The sequence below is a fragment of the Rhincodon typus genome, chromosome 27, assembly GCF_021869965.1.
Source record: "Rhincodon typus isolate 14 chromosome 27, sRhiTyp1.1, whole genome shotgun sequence".
Classification (NCBI taxonomy): Eukaryota; Metazoa; Chordata; class Chondrichthyes; order Orectolobiformes; family Rhincodontidae; genus Rhincodon; species Rhincodon typus.
The window spans coordinates 17,443,027-17,469,055 of record NC_063358.1 but is presented as its reverse complement, the minus strand read 5'-3'; the positions used below and the strand labels follow the sequence as shown (position 1 = coordinate 17,469,055).

The window sequence follows — 26,029 nt, the reverse complement described above, 5'->3', positions numbered from 1 at the left end:
AGGGCTGGATGAACACAGCAGGCCAAGCAGTATCATAGGAGCAGAAAGGCTGACGTTTCGGGCCTAGACCCTTCATCAGAAAAGGGGGAGGGGAGGGGAGGGGAGGGGAGGGGAAGGGGGTTCTGAAATAAATAGGGAGAGAGTGGGAGGTGGATAAAAGATGGATAGAGGAGAGGATAGGTGGAGAGGAAACAAACAGGTCGAAGAGGCGGGAATGGAGCCAGTAAAGGTGAGTGTAGGTGGGGAGTTGGGGAGTTGGGGAGTTGAGGAGGGGATAGGTCAGTCCAGGGAGGACGGACAGGTCAAGGGGGCGGGATGAGGTTAGTCGGTAGGAGATGGGGGTGCAGCTTGAGGTGGGAGGAGGGGATAGGTGGGAGGAAGAACAGGTTAGGGAGGCGGGGACGAGCTGAACTGGTTTTGGGATGTGGTAGGGGGAGGGGAGATTTTGAAGCTTGTGAAATCCACATTGATACCATTGAGCTGCAGGGTTCCCAAGCGGAATATGAGTTGCTGTTCCTGCAACCTTCGGGTGGCATCGTTGTGGCACTGCAGGAGGCCCAGGATGGACATGTCGTCTGAGGAATGGGAGGGGGAGTTGAAATGGTTCGCGACTGGGAGGTGCAGTTGTTTATTGCAAACCGAGCGTAGGTGTTCTGCAAAGCGGTCCCCGAGCCTCCGCTTGGTTTCCCCGATGTAGAGGAAGCCACACCGGGTACAGCGGATGCAGTATACCACATTGGCAGATGTGCAGGTGAACATCTGCTTGATGTGGAAAGTCTTCTTGGGGCCTGGGATGGGGGTGAGGGAGGAGGTATGGGGGCAGGTGTAGCACTTCCTGCGGTTGCAGGGAAAAGTGCCGGGTGTGGTGGGGCTGGAGGGGAGTGTGGAGCGGACAAGGGAGGCACGGAGAGAGTGGTCCCTCCGGAAAGCAGTTACCGGGTACAGTGGATGTTATCACATGGTCTGCTAGTACACACAGCCCATTGTTAGTTTCTTGACAAATAGTCCTGAAGAAGGGTTATACCCGAAACATTGACTGCTCCTTTCTTCCAGATGCTGCCTGGCTTGCTGTGTTCTTCCAGCCTCCTGTTTGTCTACCTTGGATTCCAGCATCTGCAGTTTGTTTTGTCTCTAACCATTGTTAGCTGACCGTTATCCACTCTTTTGTCTGTCCAACAGTTTTTCTCTCTTTGGGCTCCATCTCTGCCTACCTTTTACTCCTTACTCCTGACCCACACCCCCACCCTATCTTCTGCATAAAAAATAACTTTTTTCCTAGCTACCATCAATTCTGAGGAAGGGTCACTGGACCCAAAACATTAACTTTGATTTCTCTCCACAGATGCTGCCAGACCTGCTGAGTTTTTTTTTTCAGCAACTTCTGTTTTTCTTTCTGATTTCCAGCATCCGCAGTTCTTTCAGTTTTTATTTAGTTGTGTTTTTATACGGGACAGGTGGGTGCAGGGGGTGGCAAGGTAGAGGCATTTAAGGAAGGAACAAAGGACCATACGGCCCAGGGAGCTGAAGGCTACAGCACCAACTCTGGGTCAAACTAAGGGAGGTGATGGACAGATGGACGGATTTAGAAGAGCAGACAGTTTCTGGGGAAAAGGTTGAATTCGAGACTGTGGTTAGGTGTTGGTTTGGGGGGTGTTCTTGCTCAGGGTGGGTGAAGCCTTCGAGAGATGTGCGTTTTCCAAAGTTATGGCCCGAAGGATGGATATATGTTGAATAAAGGCTAAACAAAGCAAGTCCTCCATCAAAGCAGTCCGAAGCGCGTATTTCATGAAATCTATCCTCCCGATTTTATTGCAAATAGGTTAACGTTAATATAGTGAGGTATAAAGTATCAGTAGGTGAACCTTCGAAATAAAAACCGAAAGAACTGCGGATGCTGTAAATCAGGAACAAAAACAAAGTTGCTGGAGAAGCTCAGCAAGTGTGGCAGCATGTGTGAAGGAGAAAACAGAGTTAATGTTTCGGGTCCGGTGAACCGTCCCTTGTTTGAAAGTTACACCTGACTACAGCCGAAAGGCAAATTATTGCAATGCACGTCTTCAAAACCCAAACGTGATTCTGTTCACAACAGGTCTTTCAAAAAAAGAAATTCCGAATCATCACTCTCTCCAAATGCATTGCCCGCACACCTTCTGATTATTGTCTAGGAAGTGGGCGGACAAAATAAAAATAAAGTGGGGGAAATATTCGCATTGGCTAAGGAGAGCTGGGAATGTCCACGCATGCGTCTCTCCTGCTGAAACTGACATCTTCAATCAAAAATTTTGAAAAAGGAGGAAAAAGAGCAGGATGGATTTCGAATAGGACGGAGGGAAAATCCCCGCGAAGTCGAAATATGATTTAGCGTCTGTAAGTAATGCCAACTAATCATTGTGCAATGAGCCAGTGTTTGAACATCCTCTTTAATCCATTGTGACATTTCTAGGCATGTTATTTTTTTGCCCTCAGAATCTCTGGCGAATTTGTTTAGTGACATTGGTGTGAAAGACCAATTCCCTTTCCCTTCGCAATTGTCTGCTTTGGTGTTTCTCACCGATATGCGAGGAAGATCGCCCGGCAGAATTGAATAACATATTCTTTAAACGGCAGCAAACCTACGCACGTTTCCAACAGCTGAGCAGTGCAGTTATTTAAATAGTTTGCTTTAAATAAAAACTACGATATGCAGCAGAAAATATATTGATGTCTCGATACCTGTTCAATGCATGATACAGGGCCAATGATAATTAATTCGTTGGAATATGTTCTGAGGACGATTTCACTGATTATATTTAGGTCCATCTCAAGAATTTTTTTGCTCTCTATGGTGAGTTGATTCTACTTTCAGGGTTTCCGTTCAGGGCTGCAGTATGTTGTGTATTCTCTAAATGTCATTTAAGTCCATGATATTCTTGGTTACGAACAGAAGATTGTGCATTCCGATTTCACTTCACAGGCGACAGTTCCTAAATGAGATTGATTCTCTAACTGCAGTACTGAAGGAGACCTGGGCTGTCAGAGGAGCTGTCTTTCCAATGAGACTTTAAACCAAGTGTGTGCCGTGGCATAGAGTGATAGAGTTGTCGAGATGCAAAGCAAGGAAACAGACCCTTTGGTCCAACTCGTCCATGCCTACCAAATATCTAATGTAAATCTAGTCCCATTTGCCAGCATTTGGCCCATATCCCTCTAAACTCTTCCTATTCATATTACCCTTCCAGATGCCTTTTAAATATTGTACTTGGACCAGCCTCCAACACTTCCTCTGGCAGCTCATTCCATACACATACTATCCTCTGCATGAAAAAGTTTGCCCCTTAGGTTCCTTTTAAATCTTTCCCCCCTCACCTTAAACCTATGCTGTCTAGCCTTGGACTTCCCCACCCCAGGGAAAATACCTTGTCTATTTACCCTATCCATGACCACATACTTGACCGTATTCCTGCCTCAACTGTTAAAAGCTTCATCTGTACCTTTTTTAACACTTAACTCAACAATTCTGATGTATCCCCCATTGGCCTTTTACCTGTTATCCATATTAACCTAAGCTCATGGAAAACTCTGTTGTCCATATCCTCACATGAACAAATTCTTATTCACCCAGCTTTCATTGCTTGCTGAACTACACTGGGTTCTGGTTCAACACAAAACTAGATTTTAAAAATCACAATCTTAAATTTCAAACCTTCCATAAACTTGCTCCTTCCCTCTATCTAGAATCTCCAGACCAGCAGTCCATTGAGATTGCTGAGTAATTCCACTTCTGGCCCCATATGCATCTTTGTTTTACATTGATACACATTTGGCAGGCATGCCTTCAACCACCTGGGCCCTATCTGAAATTGTTTCCCAAACCACTTCACCTTTCCATCCCTCTTTCCTCCTATATGACACGCCTTTATACTGTAGGTTTTCACTAAACTTCGGTCATCTGTCTCAAACTGTGTGTATTTGACTCTTGCTTAATTGAAGGGGCTATGCAAATGCAAGTTGTTGTTCTTGCTATTCCTGCAATTCTCCACAAATTTGGAAAATAAATAGCAGATTTTAAACAAGCGTTCAGAACTTGTCAAAAATTGTTTCCAGTGCCCAATGAAGTAAGGTTTCTCATGGGAAAGTCATTGCAAATTTTGTGCATGGCTTGTGCAATATCTTTCCAGTAGTTGGTTAAACAATACTGCACTGTAATATTTCCTGTTGGGTAAACATTTATGAATATGTAACGAACAGTTCCACAAAACATCAAGCTGGACGTAGCAAGGAAAAGTGAAAACTGTGAGCTACTTGACAGTTCAGACATCTCGTTCAAGACTGCTGTAGACATTAATATGGGAACAAATCGACTACTTTTCTAAAACCAAATAGCCTCAGACCTGAATATGGATTCTGATTGAAGGAGTGTTTCAGCTTGAAATTGGTGAGAAGCTTTCCTTGTTGTGCAGGCTCTAACATCTTACTCTCTAACAATAGTAATCAGACATCAAGCCCCTGATGCTATGCAGCCCCTTATCCTGTGCACAGACAAAAGGAGATTCAGACAACTGCCAGCTCTGAGAAAGGGGAATTTGCTGCTTTTTATGTCCGTCCTTTGAGTGTTTCCTTCCGTCCTTCAGCTAAACAAGGCCTCCAGACTTTCTGCTGCCCTCTAATGCTGGCCTCCTACACCAACCTGACTTCAGCACCCTACCATTGGTGGCTGTGTCTTCAGCCACATAAACCCTAAGATCCGCAATTGTCTTCCAAAACGTCTTTATTACTCTCTACATCTCTCTCATTCTTTCCTTAAGGTGATTGAAAATAACCTCTTTGGCCAAACTTTTCACCAGGTCTCCTTATATAACCCAAAGCTAAATTTTGTCTGCTCCTTTAGAGCACCTTGAAATGTTTTACTGCAGTGGAGGTGCTAATAAGTTTTGCTGCTGTTTAGAGATTGTTTTCCAGAAAGTAGCATTTAGATGGCTGAAGGCACCAATGCTATGGAAGTTCAAAACCACAAAGTTGTTGTTGTATTCACTGTAAAGTATCTCTCTCAAACCAATTTGATTGCTTTCAATGTTTAATTTAACAAAATATTTCATTGTCTGCTTAGCCAGCACTGTTTGAAACTTAGTGCTGTGTTTTTTAATCTCAATACAGTAGATTTCCTGCAGTAACTTGTCACCCAAACCTGTGACCTCCGACACCCAAAAGGTAAAGTCTGCAGGCACATGAGAACACCATCATCTCCAAGGTCCTCTCCAAGTCATATCGTCCTGCCATGAAAATACATTGCTGTTCCTTCACTGTCACGGAATCCCTCCTTAACAGCATTGTGAGGTGTACCCGCACCATCTGGACTGCAGGAAAAAGTCTCATCACCACCTTCTGGTTGGGGTGGGCAATATGCCTAAGTCCTGAAAACGCATTTTTAAAATATTAGAAGCCTTTATTTTATTCTTTTTTCATGACTAGGATCATAAGGCAAGGAAGGAAGTCATCTTGCACCTTGTTGCTTTAAAAGAGCTACCCAATCTGGCTCACACCCCTTTTCTTTGCCCATAACCATGAAATGTTACTGTCAAGTACTTACGCAACTCACTTTGAAAAGTTATTATTGAATCTACCTCTATCCACACTTTCAGGCAGTGATTATAGATCATAGTATCTCGTGGCATAAAAACATTTTTCCCATCCAGCCTCAGGTTCTTTTTCCTATTAAATCTATGTGTTCAGATCACTGACCTTCTGTCAATAGAAGCTTCTCCACCTGCCCTTTTGAAACCCTTATGATGATGTGTGTATCTATAGATTGATTTTTTTTTTAAAGGTTCTCTGATGCAGGATTCCATATTCCCGGAAAAAAATGACCACTAATAGTGCATTCGATTATTAGTTTAGTGTCAATGTGAAGTTGCTCTGGGCTTTCCTCTGTCTTTAAGTGTGTTAGGTGTAAATCAAATGTCAAGCCCTGAACACACTCCAAAGAAAAGTTGAGGGAGATTGCACCAGGAGTCATCAAGTAGGACAATGCCATATAAATCCATCACATTGACAACACCTCTGTTTTGCTTTACTGGTTATTCATTCTTCAGGTGTGAGCATTGCAGGCAAGACCAGTATTTAATGCCCATCACTAATTGTCCGTGAGAAGATGAGGTACGCTAACTACTTGATCTGCTGCAGTCCATGTGGTGTATTTACACCCGCAAGTGCCTTTTTCTGTGACACTCTGAAACAATGGAATGGTTTGCTAGACCATGTCAGAGGATATTTAAGAGCCAAACATGTTGTTTTGCGTCTGGAGTCACACGTAGGCCAGATCTGTTAAAGAAAGCCGATTTCCTCCCTCAACGTCATTACTAATAATGTCTAACAATGATCCAGTGAAGAAATACTCATCCTAACATGATGATGAAACATAGGAGGATCCTAAGTTATTTGCTAAGTGAATTAACCTCAGAAACAGAGGTTAGTTCTGAAATTCTGTTCTTTCCTTCCCACTAGAACATGTGTAATAGTGAATGTTCCCCAAATCTCTGCTGTGATGACCCTCCACACTACCTGTTGCAGTTGAATAGACTGCCAACACTTGCTGTGCATGCAAGGTAGTCACTGGGGAGAAGTATTCAAGGTGAGGCAGGGGTATAGTGGTAATGTTATTGGAATTGTAATCCAGAAACTTAGGCCAATGTTGTGGGACATGGGCTCAAAGCCCTTCATGGCAGACTGTGAAATGAAAATCTAATCTAATAACAACCATTGTGGATTGCTGTAAAGACCCATCTTGTTTATTTATATCCTTCAGGAGGGGAAATCTGCTCTCTTTACCTGATCTACATGTGACTCCAAACCCACAACAAAGTGATTGACTCTTTATTATCCTCTAGACAATTAGGGATGGGCATTCAATGCTGGCCTAACTAGAAATGCTCACATCTTATGAATGATTTAAGAAAAACAGTTCCCATTCAATCCTATTGTAGGAAGGGCCAATAGCTTCAATCAGGGCTGGGACTGAAAAAAAACAATATCAGTCCTTATACAAATTCATGAAGAAAACAGTAGAATTGATCAATGTGAAGAAAATGATTGGGAACACTCAGCAAGTCAAATAACATCTGTGGCAAGGAAAACAGAGACAAATCTTCAAGTCAATGAGGTTTCATCAGAACTGTTTATATATCTAGTGCACATTAGACCTGAGATAGTTGAGTTATTATCACTACTTTGGTACTAAAGGTAGTTTTACTGCTGTATCCACCACCCTACAAGGCAGCAAGGGTCCAGACCCGAAACGTCAGCTTTCCTGCTCCTCTGATGCTGCTTGGCCAGCTGTGTTCATCCAGCTCCATACCTTGTTATCTCAACATCTCTTTTGTCTTGTCATTTCCAGGCAATGGCTTCTCACCGAACACAGCTGAGAAGGCAGATATCGCAGGCGAGCAATGATTCCAGCTCAGCTCGCTTGTGCAGAAGACGTCCTAACACTTGCTGTTTCTGCTGGTGCTGTTGCTGTTCCTGGTACAGATCTGAAACTGTAACACAAAGACATTATTGCAATTGCTCAGGAGGTGAACTACATGCGCCAGATGGTTAAAAAGTCAATAGATCCCACTCCAGAGACCTAATCACAAATTCTCAGCTGGCACTCCCTCTGACAATACTGGAGGAAGTGCTATAGTGTCAGAGGAAAACCATTTCACCAAGCACTATACCCATCTGCCCTCTCAGGTGGATGAAAAAGATCTCATGTCTTATTTCGAAGATGAGCATGGGATGTGTCCCTAGCATCCTCAATAATTATCCCTCAATCTACACCTAAAGCAGATTATCTGATGTCTCTCTTGCTTTCTGGGAGTCTAATATGTGCAAATAGTGTGCTGCATTCCCTAAATGACAGCAGCGACTACATTTCACAAACATGCTTTATTGCCTATGAAGCAGTTTGAGTGGTTCATGTGGTTGTGAAAGGTGCTATATAAATGTAAGTTTTCTTCCTTTGGGTGGCTCCCTCATGGCCTAGTGAACAAACATATCAAACCATTTGCAACAGAAGGTCCCAGATTTGATTGCTGGTCTACACTGAGGTATTGAATGTAGCTAAGGTAGCAGTTAGGTTACCTGTCATCAGCACTCCTGGGATGGGAGGAAATCAGCTCCTGTTCATGTAATTGGCTAGTAAGCCCTCTTGGAAACTATAAACATGTCAATATCAGGTCCACATAGGAGTGGATTTAAATGTGATTCCTCTAATCTCCCCCAATACAGAGAGGTAGCTGTATGGCAATAACTAACTATACTCACAAGTGACAATTCCCTTGATTCAGGGTAACATAGACTCAGTGGAAATGATATCTGTATGATGTTGGAATCATACCCACTGTGACTAATTATGTTAAAAAAAATTGTTGTGCTTATTTGATAATGCACCTAGTCACAGTTTGCAAACACACTTTTAGAAAATACTGCACGAGGAAATGTTGATGTCTACAGGTGGGTGTTCCCAGCCCCTGAACAGCATGGGCCATGGCAAGAAAGTTGGGAACATCAGATGAGATGTTCGCTAAGGACATTCCCATTGTTGAGAGCAAAAAGTCCCAATTTCAAACAAGTGTTGGTCGGCCAAATATGTTTCTCACTGGTGAGCAGTGAGATGCTTTTTTGCTTGAATTATCGTTCATTATCACCAACATAACTACCTAAGCTTGCCTTGATATTGTGTAGTTTTCTGTTCTCCATTGCCAGATAGAAACTAGATGCCAAGAATTCCCAACATGGAAGTCAGAGCAGATACCTGGCAACTCCAGCTTAATACTTGGTCCTCTGGATCTTGATCTTGGACACCCAGTACCAACATCTCTGGGTAGTAGCCACCCCAATCCACAGAGATTAGCAGTCAGCATGTACCAGCCTTGCTGTGTCATCGGGGCTCCTCTCCAATCCACGTACAGTACACTTCTGCATTTCAACACTGCACTTTGGATCACATTGGCAACATTCATTGGAATGCTGCTGCAAGGATATTTTCCATGCAGGGACAGGCAACCATCTCCTGGTTTGTAACTGGAAGCATCTCAGGGCTGCATACTCACTCTCTTGGCACTATCATTCACTCTGTGCCTACTTCGATGCTCACAGAATCCCTGGCTTGTGTTGCTGTTTTGTGCTTTGCCCTCTCAGCCAGAGCTAAGAGGCTCACAATACTTCTGCCTTGCCTTTCAGTGCAAGCTTCTTTTTTATATTTGGTAGCAGTCATGACCATGAGGATTGGATTTGTTGCTGTACAGCACCGCGCTATGTCATTCTCATATTTGCATCATGTACCAGCTGAGTTCAAAGCAAACATACTGCATGTGCTTCAACCCAATGGCCATGTCTCAAAGTCTATAGTGAATAGTTCTGTCATGTCTAAAGAGGGGATCCTGGTACAGTAGGTGAAAGGCAGCCTCCAACATCAGACCAGGGGCTTGGGCTTGGGCATGGTTACTCAGAGTGGTCATAGTAAGGATCCACTCCTCATGAGGGGTGAGGAGAGGAATCTTGGTTCTTTCCACCCTAATTTGTCCGAAACTTTCCCCTGGTTTCAGACAATGGGAGGAATTGAATGAGATGAAAGGAGCTGGTCTGGCTGTTTGCTGGTGCTGGTGCTGGTGCTGGTGCTGGTGCTGGTGGGGAAAGTTGGTGAAGTGTCCCAAGCGAGTGAGTAGGTAATGCAGAAACCATGCAGAGTTAGCAGTCTGGGGGGATTGGGTGGATGAGAGCAAGCGAGGAAAGTTGTTACATCCAACAGTGAGAGTGACAGACTACTCTGGGTGTTCCTCAAGATGTTTGAAACTGCACAGACCCAGGTGGCAACCTCAGAGTGGGCAAATAGAATCTGGTGTCGTGGGTCTCTCTTGCTGATCCTGGGGGAAGAGGACAGCTCTCCTCTGCACCAAGCATTCACCAGGAACGTCAGGTCTCTGTCCACAAAGCAGCACGTCAATTTCCCCTTGTCTGCTACATCTGGTCAAAGACCTCAAACTGTGCAGGGCAGCTCCAGACTGTCAGTGCATGATCGGGTATACAATGATCTTTCAAATGTAGCATCAGCACCGGGGATCCTTGGATATCCTGGCAGTGAAGGATACTTCTGCCTATGGAAAGTGGGAGAATCAGGCATCAAATGAGTGAGGTGCCATAGCTGTGTGGTACCGAGATAATGAGGTATGCATGGGATGAAAGCATGAGAACCTCATTAGGCCTCACAAGAAGAAGCCCTCCATGAAACTCGACAAAAGTGACAACCAAAATCTGATAAGATTCAGCCTTGCATAAGTCAGGGACAGAGGAAAGTGGAGGAGTTATTTTTTAATCAGTTCTTTAAGGTACTTTATCTGGAAAGTGGTAGCCCCCTTCATCAGCTGTTTTGAAGATCAAAGCCAATTGAATATGGCAGAAGAAAGAACCCAAAACAAACAAGGCTATAATTCAAAAGATCTCTCTATTCCTACAGCTTGACCAAATTTTCTTTACTCCATCATTAACAAGCACATAATATCTTCATATTAACAAGCTAGACTTTAAGCTGTGCAATTCTGTCTGTAAACCTCTCTGCCTCCTCCTCTTCTTTGGGATGCTCCTTAAAACCTACATTTTTGACCAACTTTTCTTTTGGTCATCTACCCTTATGTGGAAGACAGCTTCTAAATCCTGCTGGTGAGAACAAACACATAATCTAAGCACCAATTTGTACCTGCGAGTGCTCCTGCACAAACCCTAGAGTGATGTTTCACTAGTTTGAAGGCACTATATAACTGCAAGTTGTTGTTGAATACAGATACAACTTGGACAGAGGTGAGGGTGAGAATTGTGGCCATGTATCAGGTTGCCATTATGCTCAACAAAATAACATTTCTCATTACTTTGCAGCCTAACAGTCAGAAACGAGGATAGACATGATTGCAGCAAAACACCATCTATAATTTCCCAGATGGAAAGTCTTCAGAACCATGAAGAAAGGTGAACAAATCACCCCTGAGGTGGTGGTCTCTTTTCAATTTGAACACAATCTTTTGAATCACACCAGATATGAAACATCAACTTTGTTTCTTTCTCCACAGATGCTGCCACACCTGCTGAGTTTCTCCAGCACTTTCTGTTTTTAATTGAGTAAAATACAAACTGGTATCTGGTCAACATAATTGATGTAGTTGTTAGAAACATACCTGATATATACAGGAGGGTGGGTGTAAGTTAAGGAATATTTTTGATGATTTATGAGAAGACAGCTAATAAAAGATTGTCCCCACTGATTGGTAAATTGGTTACAAGGGATTAACACCAGAGGAACAAAGGAAGAAATGACATCAAATGTACAGCACAGAAACAGGTCATTGGGTCTAACTAGTCTATGCTGTTATTTATGATCCACATGAGTCTTCTCCATCTCCTGCTCAACACACCTCATCAGCCCTAATCTACTCTGTAAATACTGCCGGGGCTGGGAATAAGAAATTAAAGCAGAAAATACTGGGGCCACCTAACAAGTTAGGCAGTACCTGTGGAGAGAGAAACAGAGTTAACACATTGATTTTCCAGTCAGGCTGTAGTCCAGATGTCAGCTTCAATTCTACCTTGAACCTAAGCGTAGCCATAATGAGGTTTGTGTGATGTTCACAACTGTGTTCACAACTCTGTAGTATATTTGGGTCTTGGGAAGAGCAGTTGACATACCACGCCGTGATGTATCCAGATCGGATGCTTTCAACGGTGCATCTATTAAAATTGTAAGAGTCGCTGGGTAATTAGCAATGAGGAATAAATACTGGCCTAGCCAGTGACATCCACATCCCAAGAATAAAGATAAAGAAAAATAGCTTTTATGCACATTTAGAGGCAAGGAAAATTAAAGTGGCAGTAGGGAAACAAAAGAAAAAGTGGGAAAATCTGTGGTAGGCTCGAGGGTGTGAGTGACTAAATGACGAAAGATACAACAGTCTCAAGAGGCTGAATGGCTGACTCATACTCCAATATAAAGGTGATGATAATGCAAGGTAAAAGGCGTTGGTAATGGGTCAAATATGGCAACACAGGGTGTGCCTAGAGGAACTTTCAATGTTTAGAACCCAGTGGCAGAGGTGGGAGTTGGAAATACCATGGGAAATATAACGACATAAAGAAGGATCCCCATGGCTGAAGAATGTGCTGGAAGAAAGGAAAGTACATCACAAAGGTGTGAATCACCCAACCATCTGTACTCTAACAGAAGATTCCAAAGCTCCAACTATTGGGAATGGTTGATAAAACTGGAACTGGATTGAGGCTTAGTTACAGCGCTCCCCACCATCACACTGTGACAATACAGAGGTCAGAGATTTCTAGAGGACATTGGTGATGCTAATAGCTATTTATTGGCACTGCAGACCTCTTGAAAATATCAAACTCTAACTTCATTTTCAAATAAAGGTAACATTTAACAACTGCAATAATTTATAAGCCTGCACAAGTGATTTGACTTATATTAAAAGTGGCTGAAGTAGTTATAAATTATCAGGAAAGACAAAATGAATTGGAGTTCTTTTTTTCTTGAAAAGCAAAGGCTGAGAGGTAACTTTATAGAGGTCTTCAATCTATGAATTAGTCCATGGGATAGATGTGAAGAAGACCAAAACGTGCACAAATATAAGATAATTACAAAAACAAAAGCTGTATGGAATTCAGAGTAAACTGAGAAAGTGGAACTCACAAAAATAAGTAGTTGAAGCAAACAATGGGTAAACCTTTAAAGGGGAGCTAGATAAATGCATGAGATAGAAAGGACTAGATAATTATACTGTAAGGTTAGCTCATGTGGAACATAAACACCAATAAAAATCAGTTGCACCCAATAGCCTGTTTCTGTGTCATGAAATTCTATAGAAAAAAATTCTAGAATTCAGCTTTTGATAACATCATTTATGGAGGACAACACCTCCAAAGATCATACCAGAAATGGATGGGTATTCACAGGGGGAAAGGATTGTCAGACTGGGTCTCTTTTCCCTTCAAAAAGGTGAGTAGCGACCTCATAGAGATGTTTAAAATTATGAAAAGTTTTGGCAACATAAATACTGTTTCTGCTTGTGGAGAACTGAATAACCAGAAGCTGTCAATACAAGATAGCTAGTAAGTAATCTAGTATGGAATTCAGAAGAAACTTCTTTTTAAAACCATGTTGCAAGAAGATGTAACTCGCTACCACATGGTGTAGAAGAATTGTATCAAACTGCTGAAAAAAACTTCAAAGTATGTCTTTTGTCAACAATATCAAACTCTGTAATATAAAATATCTATAAAAATAGTATAAGTGCATTTAAGGGGAATCTAGACAGACATATTAGAGAGAAGGGAAGAAATGGTTACAATGGTAGCTTTAGGTGAGGAAAGATAGGAGGAGGTTCAAGTGGAGCAGTAACACCACATGGATTTGTAGGACTAAACGGCATGCTTTTGTGCCATATATTGTATGCAAATTCAAGATGAAATGACTAATATTTATATGACTATTTATAACAGATAAAAGGTCATTAGTCTGCATGGTGTAACGTGATTTTTCTAAAAATTTACCTCTACTATTGCCATGGTCACTCAACCCTCTGAAATCGTGGAATTTTGTAACATAGATGGAGGCCATGTAGCTCATTATGGCTGTGCTGGACCTCCAAAAGACCTTAGCCTCACTCACCTGCCCTTTCCCCATTCTCTTTACATTCTTTCCAAACACTTATCCATTTCCCTCTTAAAAGCTGTTCTGAACCCTGCTTCCACCACCTTGCCATTATCCAACAAACCATTCAGTAATACATTTTGCCTTTCAGTCACTAACCACCAGAAACAGGTTTTGCTAATTAATTTTCGAAAAATTCTTCACTTTAAACATCATTTACCTCTTTCAAATTGTGTCTATGATTCAATTATGTTGTCTGCCTCAATGCCTTCTTTGAATAATTTATTTCATAACATCTACTCTTTTGCAGGGGAGCTTAGTTTTACTAGACTTCTGTGGTGAAAGGAAGTAAAGGTTAACATTTCATAGGGTTGTAATGAAAGGCCATTTGATGTATTCTGTTTCATATCCCTTCATATTCTTAAGTTTCCCAATATTTGAATCACATTTCAGGATAAATAAACTCTTCACCACCATGAGTATTATTTCTGAATCATGTTACCACTTTTATTTCACAAGACTAGGAAGTTTCTTTACCAGAGAGAATCAGTCCCAATTTCCATCACTTTCCCCTGTAACCAATACATTCTTAATAGCTGGTATCTCCCCTTTTGATTCACAGTGGGATTCTGAGCCAGGAAGAGGTCACTGCTTGGTCTCAGTCATTTGAACAGCTCTTGAAGAATCCAACCGGAAGGAAGATTTTAATGGAATTCTTACAGAGTGAACACAGCGATGAAAACATTCTCTTCTGGCTTGCTTGTGAGAAACTTAAGCAGGAAGATGACAAAGCTACTATTACAGAAATGGCAAAATCAATATACCTGGACTATATCTCAATTCTGTCTCCAAAGGAGGTGAGTGATGCATGAATGTGCTGGAACATATGAATAAAGAAAATGCACATAAAAGAAAGAATTTGCATTTATTTTTAATGACCTCAATACATCCCAAAGTGCCCTACAGCTATTGAAATTCAGTAACTACGGGAAACAGGGCAGACAATTTGTGTACAAGTTCCCACAGCAATATGATAAATAAACAGACAGTCCTTTGAATAATATTTGTGGAGGGACAAATGTTTACCAGGGCATGAGGGAGACTTCACTCAAAGTCTTCAGAATAATGCGATGTGATCATTTACATCAAACTGATAATGACATATAGGTCCTTGGTTTAATATCTCAGCTGAGAGGTGGCAACTCCAATTGTGCAAACCTCCCTCAATCCAGCATTTGAAATGTGATTATGTTCTAAAGTCTCTGAAGTGGGATTGGGGAAGCCCATAATTTTCCTTCTTTGGAAGAGTGCTACCCTCAGATTCATAACTGAAATATAGTCACATCTCTATTTCTTCCTCCATTATGCTAATTTCCCCAACATTGCTTCAATTCTGTACTAAATAAGTTAACTTTTGTGGGCATAATTGCATTGATGCTTTTGCCACTAGGAACCTCACCCAAGTGCCTGGGCATTTAACACAGGCAATAAATATCCCCAGCTCTCTCTGTTCTCGCACAACTTTCAAACTATACCATTTGGCATGCATGTCTTTACATATTTTTCCCACTGAAATATATCATCCACACAGCTTATGTCCTTTTGAAATCCATTATTGTCCCTAATGTTTACTATACTTTCAAACTTGCCGCCATCTCAAAACTTTTTAAATTGTGCTCTGTATCCTGAAGTTCAAGTTATTAATGTATATCGAAAGTGTAGTGATTGAGTACTGATCCTTAAGTAACACCCCCGCATATCTCCCATTAATCTGTAAAACAGCCATTTGCAGCCATTCTCTGTTTGCTGTCCCAGAATCAATAAAAACGCAAGTTTTTTTCTTTCCTTTTTCCATGCTTCAATAGCTTTAGAAGCTAAGTAACTCTGGATTGGATTTTGTGTGGCCAGCTGCATAGGTTTGTAATGGATGATCCCAAATTCAAAAGGGATCTATGATAGCATCTCACCTACTTTAAAAGTAATGTATTATGGCAAAATTCCCACTTTGTAGGTGTCTCCGATGACAAGAGACTTTCTTTAAATAGTCAAACTGAGTTTAACAGCTGAGTTTCTTTCCCTAGGTCAGCATCGATGCGAGTGTACGCGAAACAATCAACAAAAACATGGTGATGCCAACAGCAGATATGTTTGATGAAGCACAAATGCAGATATATGCACTGATGCACAGGGACTCCTACCCCAGGTTCTTGAATTCGCCAATGTACAAATCACTTTTACAAAATGCGACTGCCTCAGGCAATGCCCTGGACTCTAAACTGTGACAGTCGTTCAAGCATTGTGCACAAGACCAAAAACAGAGTTGATGTGAAGGTCAATGAAGAATCAAACTCTCAGGCCTCCTACGGCAATCCTTATCACACTTCTTGATGCAAAATGGGACCATCAACTTCTCACCAAAATGACCACCACTTGCCTTACTGATATAAAGAAGACAAACAAAGTGCTGTATCCCATGAAGCGTCCAAAACCATCTATAACTTATAGGTCTACAAATACCAGGACATAAAAAGATTGGAAGGCTTCACCAACTCATTGATTCTATTAAAATTTCTACTGGGCTTTGGCAATTCCACAATATGTAGGTCTAATCTGACATAAGCAAGATTCAGTCTTGGTGAAAGGTATGATCCTACAGGATAATCCATCTTTTTCACAGCCCGGTTCACTTGTTGTGCTATGCATTCTTTGATTTCAGTTTTCTCCTTTCCACAGCTTTACATTTCATCTCATATGTCTTAATATAAAGACCATATTAATAAATGCTAACATGTGGAAAGTTTCATATTTCTGGTGGCTAAATCTCAATAACCCATTTTGTCGAAATGGCGAAGGATGAGTCATTGTAAAAGTTGTTTTAGAGATAATTGGCCATTTTACTTCATCCTGTCGACTTGCTTTGTTGTTGAGGCAATTTTGAGATATTGGGTAGAGTCAATTCTGTGGATCTATTGTCACATGTAGGCCACATCAGGTGAGGATAGCAGATTTCCTTCCCTAAAGAGCATAATAAAACTCATCTGGTTCAATGAAGTTGACAACGGTTTCAAGGTTATCATTACTGAGACTAGCTTTCAATTCCAGATTGTTTTTAATTGATTTAAATTCACACCAGCTGCCTCAGTGGGATTTGAACCTGTGTCCCTAGTGTGGGCCTCTGAATCACTAATCCTATGATATTACTACTCTGCCACCATCTCCCCATTAAATATTAACTTAATTAGTATGACTGGGTACAATTAGAGTCCTAGTCAAGAGAGTGAAGCATTTGATTCAACCCTGAAGTTTCCCAGCACAGTACAGAAGTATTGCAAAAGGTGTTAAATCAAGGCCACATCAAATCCTCTCAGAAGTGCTATTCTGAAGAGGGGCCAGTACTTAACCCCAGTCAAATTTCAAAAACAAATCTTCTGTACAAATCTGCTGTTTCATATTTGCTGCTACATTTCTCACATTACAACACTGACTGTACTTCAAGAACATCTCATTGGCTAGAAAATCTTGTGAGACAGCCTGAGGTCACAAAGGTCTCAACGTAAGTGGAGATTCTTTTATATCAGGCTGTTCTGTATTCACTTGGAGGAAACTAGCATTGCATAATTTGAAGGATAAGCTTTGTTCACGCATTTGGAATAGAGTATTTCAGCATGAACTGTGCCCAATGAACTCTTAAGTGTAACTACACCATGGGCCTAAGCTCTCAGCCATTACAAAATGATCAGATCTTTCTAATTCTGCCAGTTGGCTTGCATCCAATATTAACCTACATCAGTTGGTTTATGATAGGTCGGCTTTGCTCAACATTAACCTTCAGAGTTATAAGGTCATAGGTCCACCTCACCCTGCAATGTATCTGGGCTGACAATCCAGTGCTGCTCAAGAAAGCATTGCATTGTTCAAATGTTGGTATGGTGATTGAGATGTTTAAACCAAAGCCTGTTTGTATTGGCTTTAGCCAATATTTAAATTCCCATATTGGGAAATAAAGAAGGGAAAGGAATCCTTCCAAACTCTGGACTGAGATTTGTTCTTTTGGTGCCAACTACAACCAACATCTCATATTTTCAAATCCCTCCATGGCTTCACTACCGCTTATCACTTTAACCTCTTCCATCCTACAGCATTTCAAAATCTCTGCAGTCCTCAAATCCTGGTCTCTCATGCATTCCTGATTTTAATCAGTGCACCAGTTGTGACCATGCCTTTCCATTGTCAAACCTTTGAAGTCATTTGTCCTAATACCTCCTTATATGACTCCATATCAAATTTTATTAGATATCACTCCTGCTTTGGAACATTTTATTAGATTAAAGTCAATATTTAAATGCAATTTGTTGGTGTTAATTCATCCAATTGCAAAGACCTGAAAGTCCCTTTATCGTAAGATTCAATAAACAAACTAAAGAACTGTGGATGCTGGAAATCAGAAACAAAAACAGAAGCTGCTGGGAAAACTCAGTAGGTCTGGCAGCATCAATGTGGTGAGAATGCAGAGTTAATGTTTCAGGGTCAGGTCTAGCGACCATTCTTTAGAACAAAACTTCTTTTATTTGTAATATTCAATAGCTTCTTAAATGAGTATGGATAAAGCAATAAGCAAAACAGTGAGAATTACTTAGGAGGTAGTTAATACCAAACAAAGTCTGTACATAGTCCAAAAGGCCAATGGCTCCACTTGTAGTTAACTTTAGACAGTCTGATCTCCTTCATTAAGGAAGGATGTCAGACAGAGTGCAACGAAAAAAAAAGTGCACTAGATTGAATAACTTTCTCATCTTGGGAATCAATATCAGAACAAAATTTGGTTTCTCCTTTTCCGGCTATCTGCACAGCTCAAGCAGCAAATCTCATTCAGCTTTGTTGATAATGAGCCTTACGAATGTTGAACTCACTACCACAGGGAGCAGTTGAGATAAATGCTACAGATGCAGGTAAGAGACAGCTAAATAAATACACAACAAATACAGGAACACAAAATACACTGATAGATTAAGTAGAGTTCGAAGAAGTTCGTGTGAAGTGTAACAATTCCAACTGTGCTAAAGGGCCTATATCTATGCCATGAAGTTTCTACAATCCTGTGAATCCAATTTTGGATGATTGGGCCCTCAGACCCGTATCCTTGGAATCTTACTCTGGATATGAAAGAAACTGGAAGTACTACTGTTTAAAATGGAAAAGGTTTAATTTAATTGTTCATTGACACTGATGTTTCTAAAGAAAGTTGAGTGCAAGTACTTGCTACTCGAGTTCATTGAATTCTAATGTCAGAAACTGGTCTGAAGCAGGGGAAAAAAGTAACAATTTAAAAAGTATCTGAAGATTCCATTTTCAACACAGCAGCAAGCCAGCCTTAAAGAGCAGCTTAAAAAAAAAGCAAAGCATAACATTTCAATTCAAATATCAACAGGAAATACTTCATACAAACTAAAACACAGGTTCATATGTCGATATTTAATTGGCGGGTGGGGGGATGGAGATGGACGACTTGACCATACAGTGCCAGCAAGCAACCCATATTGTCTCTTTATCAGGAAGGCCCATTGCATCATGTGAGACTCAGGTACATAGACAACAATTGGCTTTCTCCTGGGACCAAGAACCCTGGGGCCCACTGAGAGCAGCCAGCCAATCAGGGACTGACAGATCCACTGATTCACAGCGCCACCCAGAGGGTAATGGCTACTGCCGCTATGACACCCACCTGGGACCTTGTGACACTACTGGATTACAGGGGAGTGGTTGGGGTGGGGACTGCTGGGAGGAGTGCAGCAAAAACGGGAGGGGACAGGCTCCCAGCGGTGCCACCTGATCAGCAACAGAGTGGCTTTGAATGAAGGATCCCACCTTGGTAGCCTGGAAGCAACCCTATTTGGCTAATACTAGCAGTATCGTTACAATTGTATCAATTACCCACTTAAGGACCTCGACTGGTGGCTGGGGAGGTAGGCTGTCCCCAGGCATTCCTACCAAAGGCTTACTCAAAGTGCAGGTAGTAGGTGTAATGCTCCCCCCAACCAATCTCCTGCCTGATTAAATGCATCTGCACCAATCTTGCTACAGATGGGAGCATCAATTACCACCCATGAATATTCTTTTAGATATGAGGAGCAGGGTTGCCCATCTTGGAAGATAATCCTGGAGGCCTTGAGAATTAAAGATCACGACCCAGAAAAACGCTGCAAGCAATGTAAGGAAAAAACATCATAGCGATGACATTGTACGTTTTAAACATCCTTCATTAACATTTTTGTTCCTAGTTATGAAAATATTAGGGAATGGGAGGGGAAAGAATATTTGCCTGACAGTGAAGAATCATCCAATTCAATAACCAAGAGAATACTTTGCACGGTATTTGGCTGTGGATAACTGAACCCAGTGGGATCAGAAAAGTTGAGATTCCCAACAGCGAGGGTTTGGAGTGCAGTGGACAGATGGTCCATATCTCTAACCAGAGTTGGATACAGCTCATAGCAATTCACAGCCTGGTTACACAGTCACAGGTTTTCACTGACTCCAACTGTCTGTAATACAGTCATCGGGCAAGAATCAGGCTGTGAAACCCAAACAGCCCTGTGGGTATTTCCCCTGACGAATGGCTGCTTCAGTGAGATAATAAAGGGTAACCATAGCTCATGAAGCGGTTCTCTGTAAAAGGCCAGCACCTTTTGGAAAGGAAAGAAACATTTGGAACGGGATGGTGGTGGTATATTTGAAGACAAGGTGAGGGATAGCACACTTCTGAATAAGAACAAAACAAAATCAACAGGCAAATCAAAGAACAGACTTAAAAAGAACATTTTAAAAGATATAGTGGCAGTGACGAGGCTTTCAGGTTGATGTAAAAACTGAAAGAACTGCCGATGCTGTAAATCAGAAACAAAGACACAAGTTGCCGGAAAAGCTCAGCAGGTGTGGCAGCATCTGTGAAGAGAAATCAGAGATAACGTTTCGGGTCTGTTCTGAAGAAGGATCACTCGACCCAAAATGTTAACTCTGATTTCTCTTCACAGATGCTGCCACACCTGCTGAGCTTATCCACCAACTTCTGTTTTTGTTTCAAACTGAGATGGTACTCTCCTGCAAGTGTGGAGTTAATTTCTTATTGCTCATTATTCTCAGGAGAGTTGGTTCCGAACTGTTCTTAATCAAAAACAAACCACTTCAGCTCAATATGAAATCAAAATCTATTTTTTGCAATCTTTAAAAACAAAATTAAGTGAGAAATGGCCAGTCAATTAAATCCTGGTTCCCATGGCAAAATTAACCCTTTGGACACCAGCTTAATATTCCTGCAACAATAGAATAAATCTCAAAAACAGTGTTTAGAAATTTGAAGAATGCCACAAAATTTGGTTTGCAAATGATTTGAATAAATTCACAGTGATCACCCAAGAACAGAAATTGGAGTTTCCTTTCGATGCAATTTACAGAGCAGAAAAAATAGAACATGCAAAAGCTATAGAACTCATTCAGTTCTTGAAGGGTTAATGTTGAAGAATCAAATTACTCTTTCATCGTCTGATGTAAAGGATAAAGAAACACAGCAAGAGTCTCTGTCCTTACTGAATTACACCTTTTTCCTCCTCACAGAAGATTGTAATTCAAAACGTAGTGAAAATATTTGAATCCTGTTCATCAGCAGAACTGAAACGAGATAAGTAGTAAAAAAATTTGAGATTATTATTAATGCACTCCCATTAAACAACAATGGTTCTTTGCTAATGGAATGACACAATGACATATCAAGTCTTTGACATCAACCTACCGAAGCAAAGCCAAGCTGAAGTGTTTTAATTAACATTATCAGTCTGTAGTAATGGCTAAGTGACATGTTCCAGTCTATTATCTCTACACATTATTGGGAATAGTCCAGATTTTCCCAGTCTGTAACATTTGATGGCCAGTGTTTACTGACCCCAGCTGGGATGGTAGTAAATTAGCTCCTGGAAAGACAGAAGATGGGGGAGATACTAAAAAAAATTTCCCGTCAGTATTTACTGTGGAGAAGGATATGGAAGCTAGGGAAGTTGGGGAAATAAATGGTCATATCTTGAAAAGTGTCCAATTACAGAGGAGGAGACACCGGACATCTTAAAATGCATAAAGGTGGATAAATCCACAGGATCTGATCAGGTGTATCCCAGGAGTTTGTGGAAAGTTAGGGAAGTGATTGCTGGGTCCCTTGCTGAGATTTTTGTATTATCGATAGCCATGGGTAAGGTGCCAGAGGAGTGGAGGGTGGCTAATGTGGTGCCACTATTTAAGAAAGGTGGTAACAAAAGTCAAGGAACTATAGAATGGCGAGCCTGACATGAGTGGTGGGCAAGTCATTGGAGGAGATTCTGAGGGACAGGATTTACATGTATTTGGAAAGGTGGTAAGGACTGATTAGGGACAGTCCATGTGGCTTTGTGTGTGGGAAATTGTGTCTCAATAACTTCATTGAATTTTTTTGAAGAAGCAACAAAGACGATTGATGAAGGCAGAGCAGTGGACATTGTCTATAATGGGCTTCAGGAAGGCATTTGACAAAGTTCCACATGGTAGCCTGTTAGGAAGGTTAGATCACATGGAATCCATGGAGAGCTAGCCATATGGATTCAAAATTGGCCTGAAGGTAAAAGACAGAAGGTGATGGTAAGGCTTGTTTTTCCCAAGTGTGCAATCTAAGATGGAGGACAGGAAAAATTTGTGGCTGTATATAAAGTGCTCCTTTTTTGAGGTATTTTCAGTTTTGGAGCTGATTTCCTCAAATTCTAGAAGCAGTAATTACTGTTTTATAAGCATTGTTTTGGAACTTTGGGGGAAAAAAATCTAAACAATGGCACTTTAAAAAAGGAGGACGAGAGACAAAGGCAGTGACCACATGGTGAGAGAGGAATCAACACATAAACCTACACGGCTGTCTGACCCAGTAGTGAACCTTCACAGCTACTGTCTCTGCTGTTTGATATCAAGTACCTCTGGACATTGGAGTTCCTCTAAGAAAAATAAACAAACAGTGAAATTCACAGCTGACCTTGGAGAAACCTCTATAGGGAGATCACAGCAGGGGAGCAGCTAAGAAAATCTACAATAGTGAGTAGAGTGGGTTCTTTTTGATTATAATGTTTCTTTTTATTGAGATCTGTCTCTTGATTACCTAAGGGGCAATATTTTCATGCAGAGAGTGATGCATGTATGGAATGAGCTGCCAGAGGAAGTGGTGGAGGCTAGTATGATTATAACATTTAGAAGCATCAGGATGGATATACGAATAGAAAGGGTTTAGAGGGATAGGGGCCAAATGCTGGCAAATGGGACTAGATTTATACAGGACATCTGGTCGGCATGGACGTGTTGGACCGAGGGTCTGTTTGCATGCTGTATATCTCTATAACTGGCATCAGTGCCCTATGCCAGGGAATGGAGGTAAAAGTAGTGAGAGAGGTCTATTTACTATCTGGTAGCCTGTACTAGAAGTCATACTGGACAAAAACAGATTTAGGTCTGTCCTGTGGAATGTACATTATGGAAGTATTTGCCCATTCACACTAAAATGGTCAGTCAATTGGGATAACATAATGTTGTCAGCATTCCCGAGATTATAACCCAGTTTAAGGCAGCTTTCTGGAGAGGCAAAGTAAAATAATGGAAAGAAGAGAGAGGAGGGAGTGTCCAGCAACCATCAGGTGGAGTGGGAAGCTATTGCCCAAAATTCTCATCCAGTGACTTCTGCTGGAAAGTACATGTCTTTGGATTTTAAGAATCAGACCTGTAAGAGCCTTCAGAGTTGAATAATAAACCCAAACCCACTGTTAGCTCACCCAACACATATGTAAAATGGGACCGAAGTCCACTGTGTCTACCTCTACGGGAGAGGGGAGAATAGAGGTTGCAGGTTGTCAAAGAGAGAAGGAAGGAATAAAACAAAACGTAAAAGAATGACGAAGTAATGAGACAAACCTTCCAGCGGTTTCCGCATTCATTACACAGGACGAAGGTGGTCATTGGTTCATCAGCACTGCGGGTCTGAACCTGTGGAGTTAATTAAAAAAAAAACAAACATTTAGCCTTTGGTCTGTGTATGACAACAAACAGGTTCAATTTAATGATCAAGAGTTCAGAAGCACAGATTAGTGTGTAGATCTCCATAACTGACTCTAAATCAGTGTTCTATGGATCAAAATACAACATGTAGCCTCTTCAGTCTATGAAACATTTATCAGTGAAAGGTAGTAACATATTATCAAGGTTAACATAGTGGCGTTGCATGAGGAAATTTGAATAAGATGTATCATACATGTAATATTTTTTGTACTAGCCTTCTTGCAACAATATCCATCTACCTGATTATAGGTGCAATTTTTCTTCTTGCATTTTCCACATTGAAAAAGAGTAGAATGAGTTCCACCCGTCTTTGCCATTTGATGTTCCCTGATAGCTTCTCTGGTTATCACATTGCGAAGCTCCTTCAACTCATCACTGGCCATCTCCTGTCAAGAAAAAAGAGAATGATAGTCTCACGAATGACAGTCCAATTAATGGAATGTCAAAAATCCATGAATAACCCATGTTAAAAAAAGACAAATTGGCTTGGGTCTTCACCTCAGCTGCTTCCTGTAAACAACAGCCCAATTAAATTGAAACCTAAGACCTTAATCTTGAGTCAAAGTCAACAATGGTCAGATTCAACTCTAAAGACTTCACAAAAAATTCAATTTTCATAGAAAAATAGAGGAAGTGTTGTCTTCCTCTAAGAAAGCCATAATATAGTGCACTCCTTATTTGATCCAAAATTTGTACATACAAGTAGAACCATTTTCAAGTGTGGAAAACTGAAAACAAAACATGCTGGAGGTTACAGTGAGTCAGACGGCATCCATGGAGAAAAAGCAAGCTAACGTTTGAGTCTATATGGCTCTTCATCAGCTCTAGTCATCTACACTTGAGATGTTCGCTTGCTTTCTCTCCTTGAATGCTGCTTGACCCTCTGTGATCTCCAGCATTTTTGTTTTCAGTTCAGATTCCAGCTTCTGCAGTAATTTGCTCCTACTTAGGGTGTATTAGTCGTACAATAAACTGTACAATAAAATAACATTGAGCAGGTATTAATGAGCTTCCCTTTGTCAGCTCTCCTCCCCTCTTCTAGAATATTGGTGCTCCCACTGTGAAGCAGTACCATGTGCAGCCGAAGCACTTTAGTGCCTTACCCAAGTGTCCAGGTCCTGGTCAATGAGCATATACAGTGAGTGCAAGTTGGCTGGAGGTGGCATTGCAACCGGGTCAGTTCCGTAAGACACTAGTCTCTCTTTTCATCTCTTCCCTTGCAGGTGTTATCATGCACCTTGAAGCCATCTCACCTCTGCAGTCATCCTCGCCAGATGGAGCAAGTCGATCGCACCAGCCAACACGTTCCTTCTCAAGTTAGGGTTCTTTGGGTCCTTCAGATTACTTATTCTGCTTCGAACACGGTTTTTGTATTTCATGTCTGTTTTCTGAAACTCCTGGTAGATATGTGAAATGGTTCAGAAAAACAGAAGGGTGAATAAAACAGAGGTGACAAGAGAAAATAAACAAAAACCTTCTAGCATCAGGAGTGGAACACACTGCTCGAAAGGCTGGTAGAAGGAAATTTAATAGCAACATTCAAAAGGGAACTTAAGTTCTTCAGAGGGAGAGATCTACATGGTATTGGTGGGAGGGCAGAGGAATGAGATTAAATTGGGCTGCTCCTTTAGAAGAGCCACTTCTGGCAAGCTACACTGAACGGTTGACTAATTTTTTCATGGGATCTGGGTTTTGTTTTTATGAACAACATTTGTTGCCCATTCCTACTTGAACTGATTACAGAGGGCAGTTAAAAGTCAACCACAATGCTCTGGGCACAGAGTCACAGGTAGGTCAGACCAGAAAAGGATGGCAGATTTCTTTTCCTACAAGGATATTTGCGAACCAGATGTATTTTTAAAGACAACTGAAAACAATTGTCATGGTTGCAGTTGCTGGAATCACCTTTATTGATCAGATTTTATTAACTCAATTAAAATTTCACTAGCTGCAGTGTCAGAATTTGAATCCATATCCTCAGGATATGAATTGTGCCTCGTGATAACAAATCCACCTATATTACCACAACACTATTACGTCCCCCAACTCAGGGCTGTACAGCCTCACCTCTTAGTCAGATAGTTATGGATTCAACTCCAAACTCTTTAGGACTTGAGCAAAAATATCCACACTAATAATCCTAGTGCTGTACTGAGGCAGCAGTGTAATTGTCTGGGTTGGACCCTATTTGAAATGGTATATTTAACCCTCTCAGGTGAGCATAAAAGGGTTCCATCCTGGAACTTGCTCTGCACA

General features: G+C 41.2%; 2 protein-coding genes across 8 annotated transcripts in view; one reads left to right on the top strand and one right to left on the bottom strand.

Annotated features, from left to right (window-relative positions):
* The first annotated feature begins 4,195 nt into the window (after window positions 1-4,195).
* Window positions 4,196-17,787, top strand: LOC109937621 (regulator of G-protein signaling 17-like). 2 transcript variants are annotated; one of them, XM_020536124.2, is made up of 5 exons: window positions 4,196-4,414; window positions 7,370-7,497; window positions 10,888-10,977; window positions 14,286-14,520; window positions 15,745-17,008. In XM_020536124.2, the coding sequence occupies exons 2-5, from the start codon at window positions 7,373-7,375 to the stop codon at window positions 15,943-15,945; spliced, it is 651 nt and encodes a 216-aa protein (XP_020391713.1). In that variant the 5' UTR covers window positions 4,196-4,414; window positions 7,370-7,372; the 3' UTR covers window positions 15,946-17,008. The 2 variants fall into 2 exon arrangements, with proteins under 2 accessions (XP_020391713.1, XP_048469005.1); XM_048613048.1 differs by having other exon boundaries at window positions 4,235-4,414; window positions 7,370-7,479; window positions 15,745-17,787.
* tcea3 (transcription elongation factor A (SII), 3) overlaps window positions 7,402-26,029 on the bottom strand; it is a 40,715-nt gene continuing 22,087 nt past the window's right edge. For 4 of the 6 annotated variants that reach the window (XM_048613045.1, XM_048613044.1, XM_048613046.1 and 1 more), the window contains 4 exons: window positions 25,027-25,181; window positions 24,013-24,159; window positions 23,630-23,701; window positions 18,848-21,328 (listed from right to left, as the gene is read on the bottom strand). In XM_048613045.1, the coding sequence (XP_048469002.1) occupies window positions 21,320-21,328; window positions 23,630-23,701; window positions 24,013-24,159; window positions 25,027-25,181 (383 nt within the window). In that variant the 3' untranslated portion in view covers window positions 18,848-21,319. Of the gene's footprint in view, window positions 7,512-18,847; window positions 21,329-23,629; window positions 23,702-24,012; window positions 24,160-24,876; window positions 25,182-26,029 lie in introns of those variants that run through there. The other 2 variants (XR_007264945.1, XR_007264946.1) reach the window with 2 other exon arrangements.

Bases quoted from the DNA above. Each gene is read 5' to 3' on its own strand.
- LOC109937621 (XM_020536124.2), top strand. From the start codon at position 7,373: ATGGCTTCTCACCGAACACAGCTGAGAAGGCAGATATCGCAGGCGAGC. The intron at 7,498-10,887 runs GTACAGATCTGA...ATTACTTTGCAG, and splicing joins TGGTGCTGTTGCTGTTCCTG to CCTAACAGTCAGAAACGAGG. The intron at 14,521-15,744 runs GTGAGTGATGCA...TTCTTTCCCTAG, and splicing joins CAATTCTGTCTCCAAAGGAG to GTCAGCATCGATGCGAGTGT.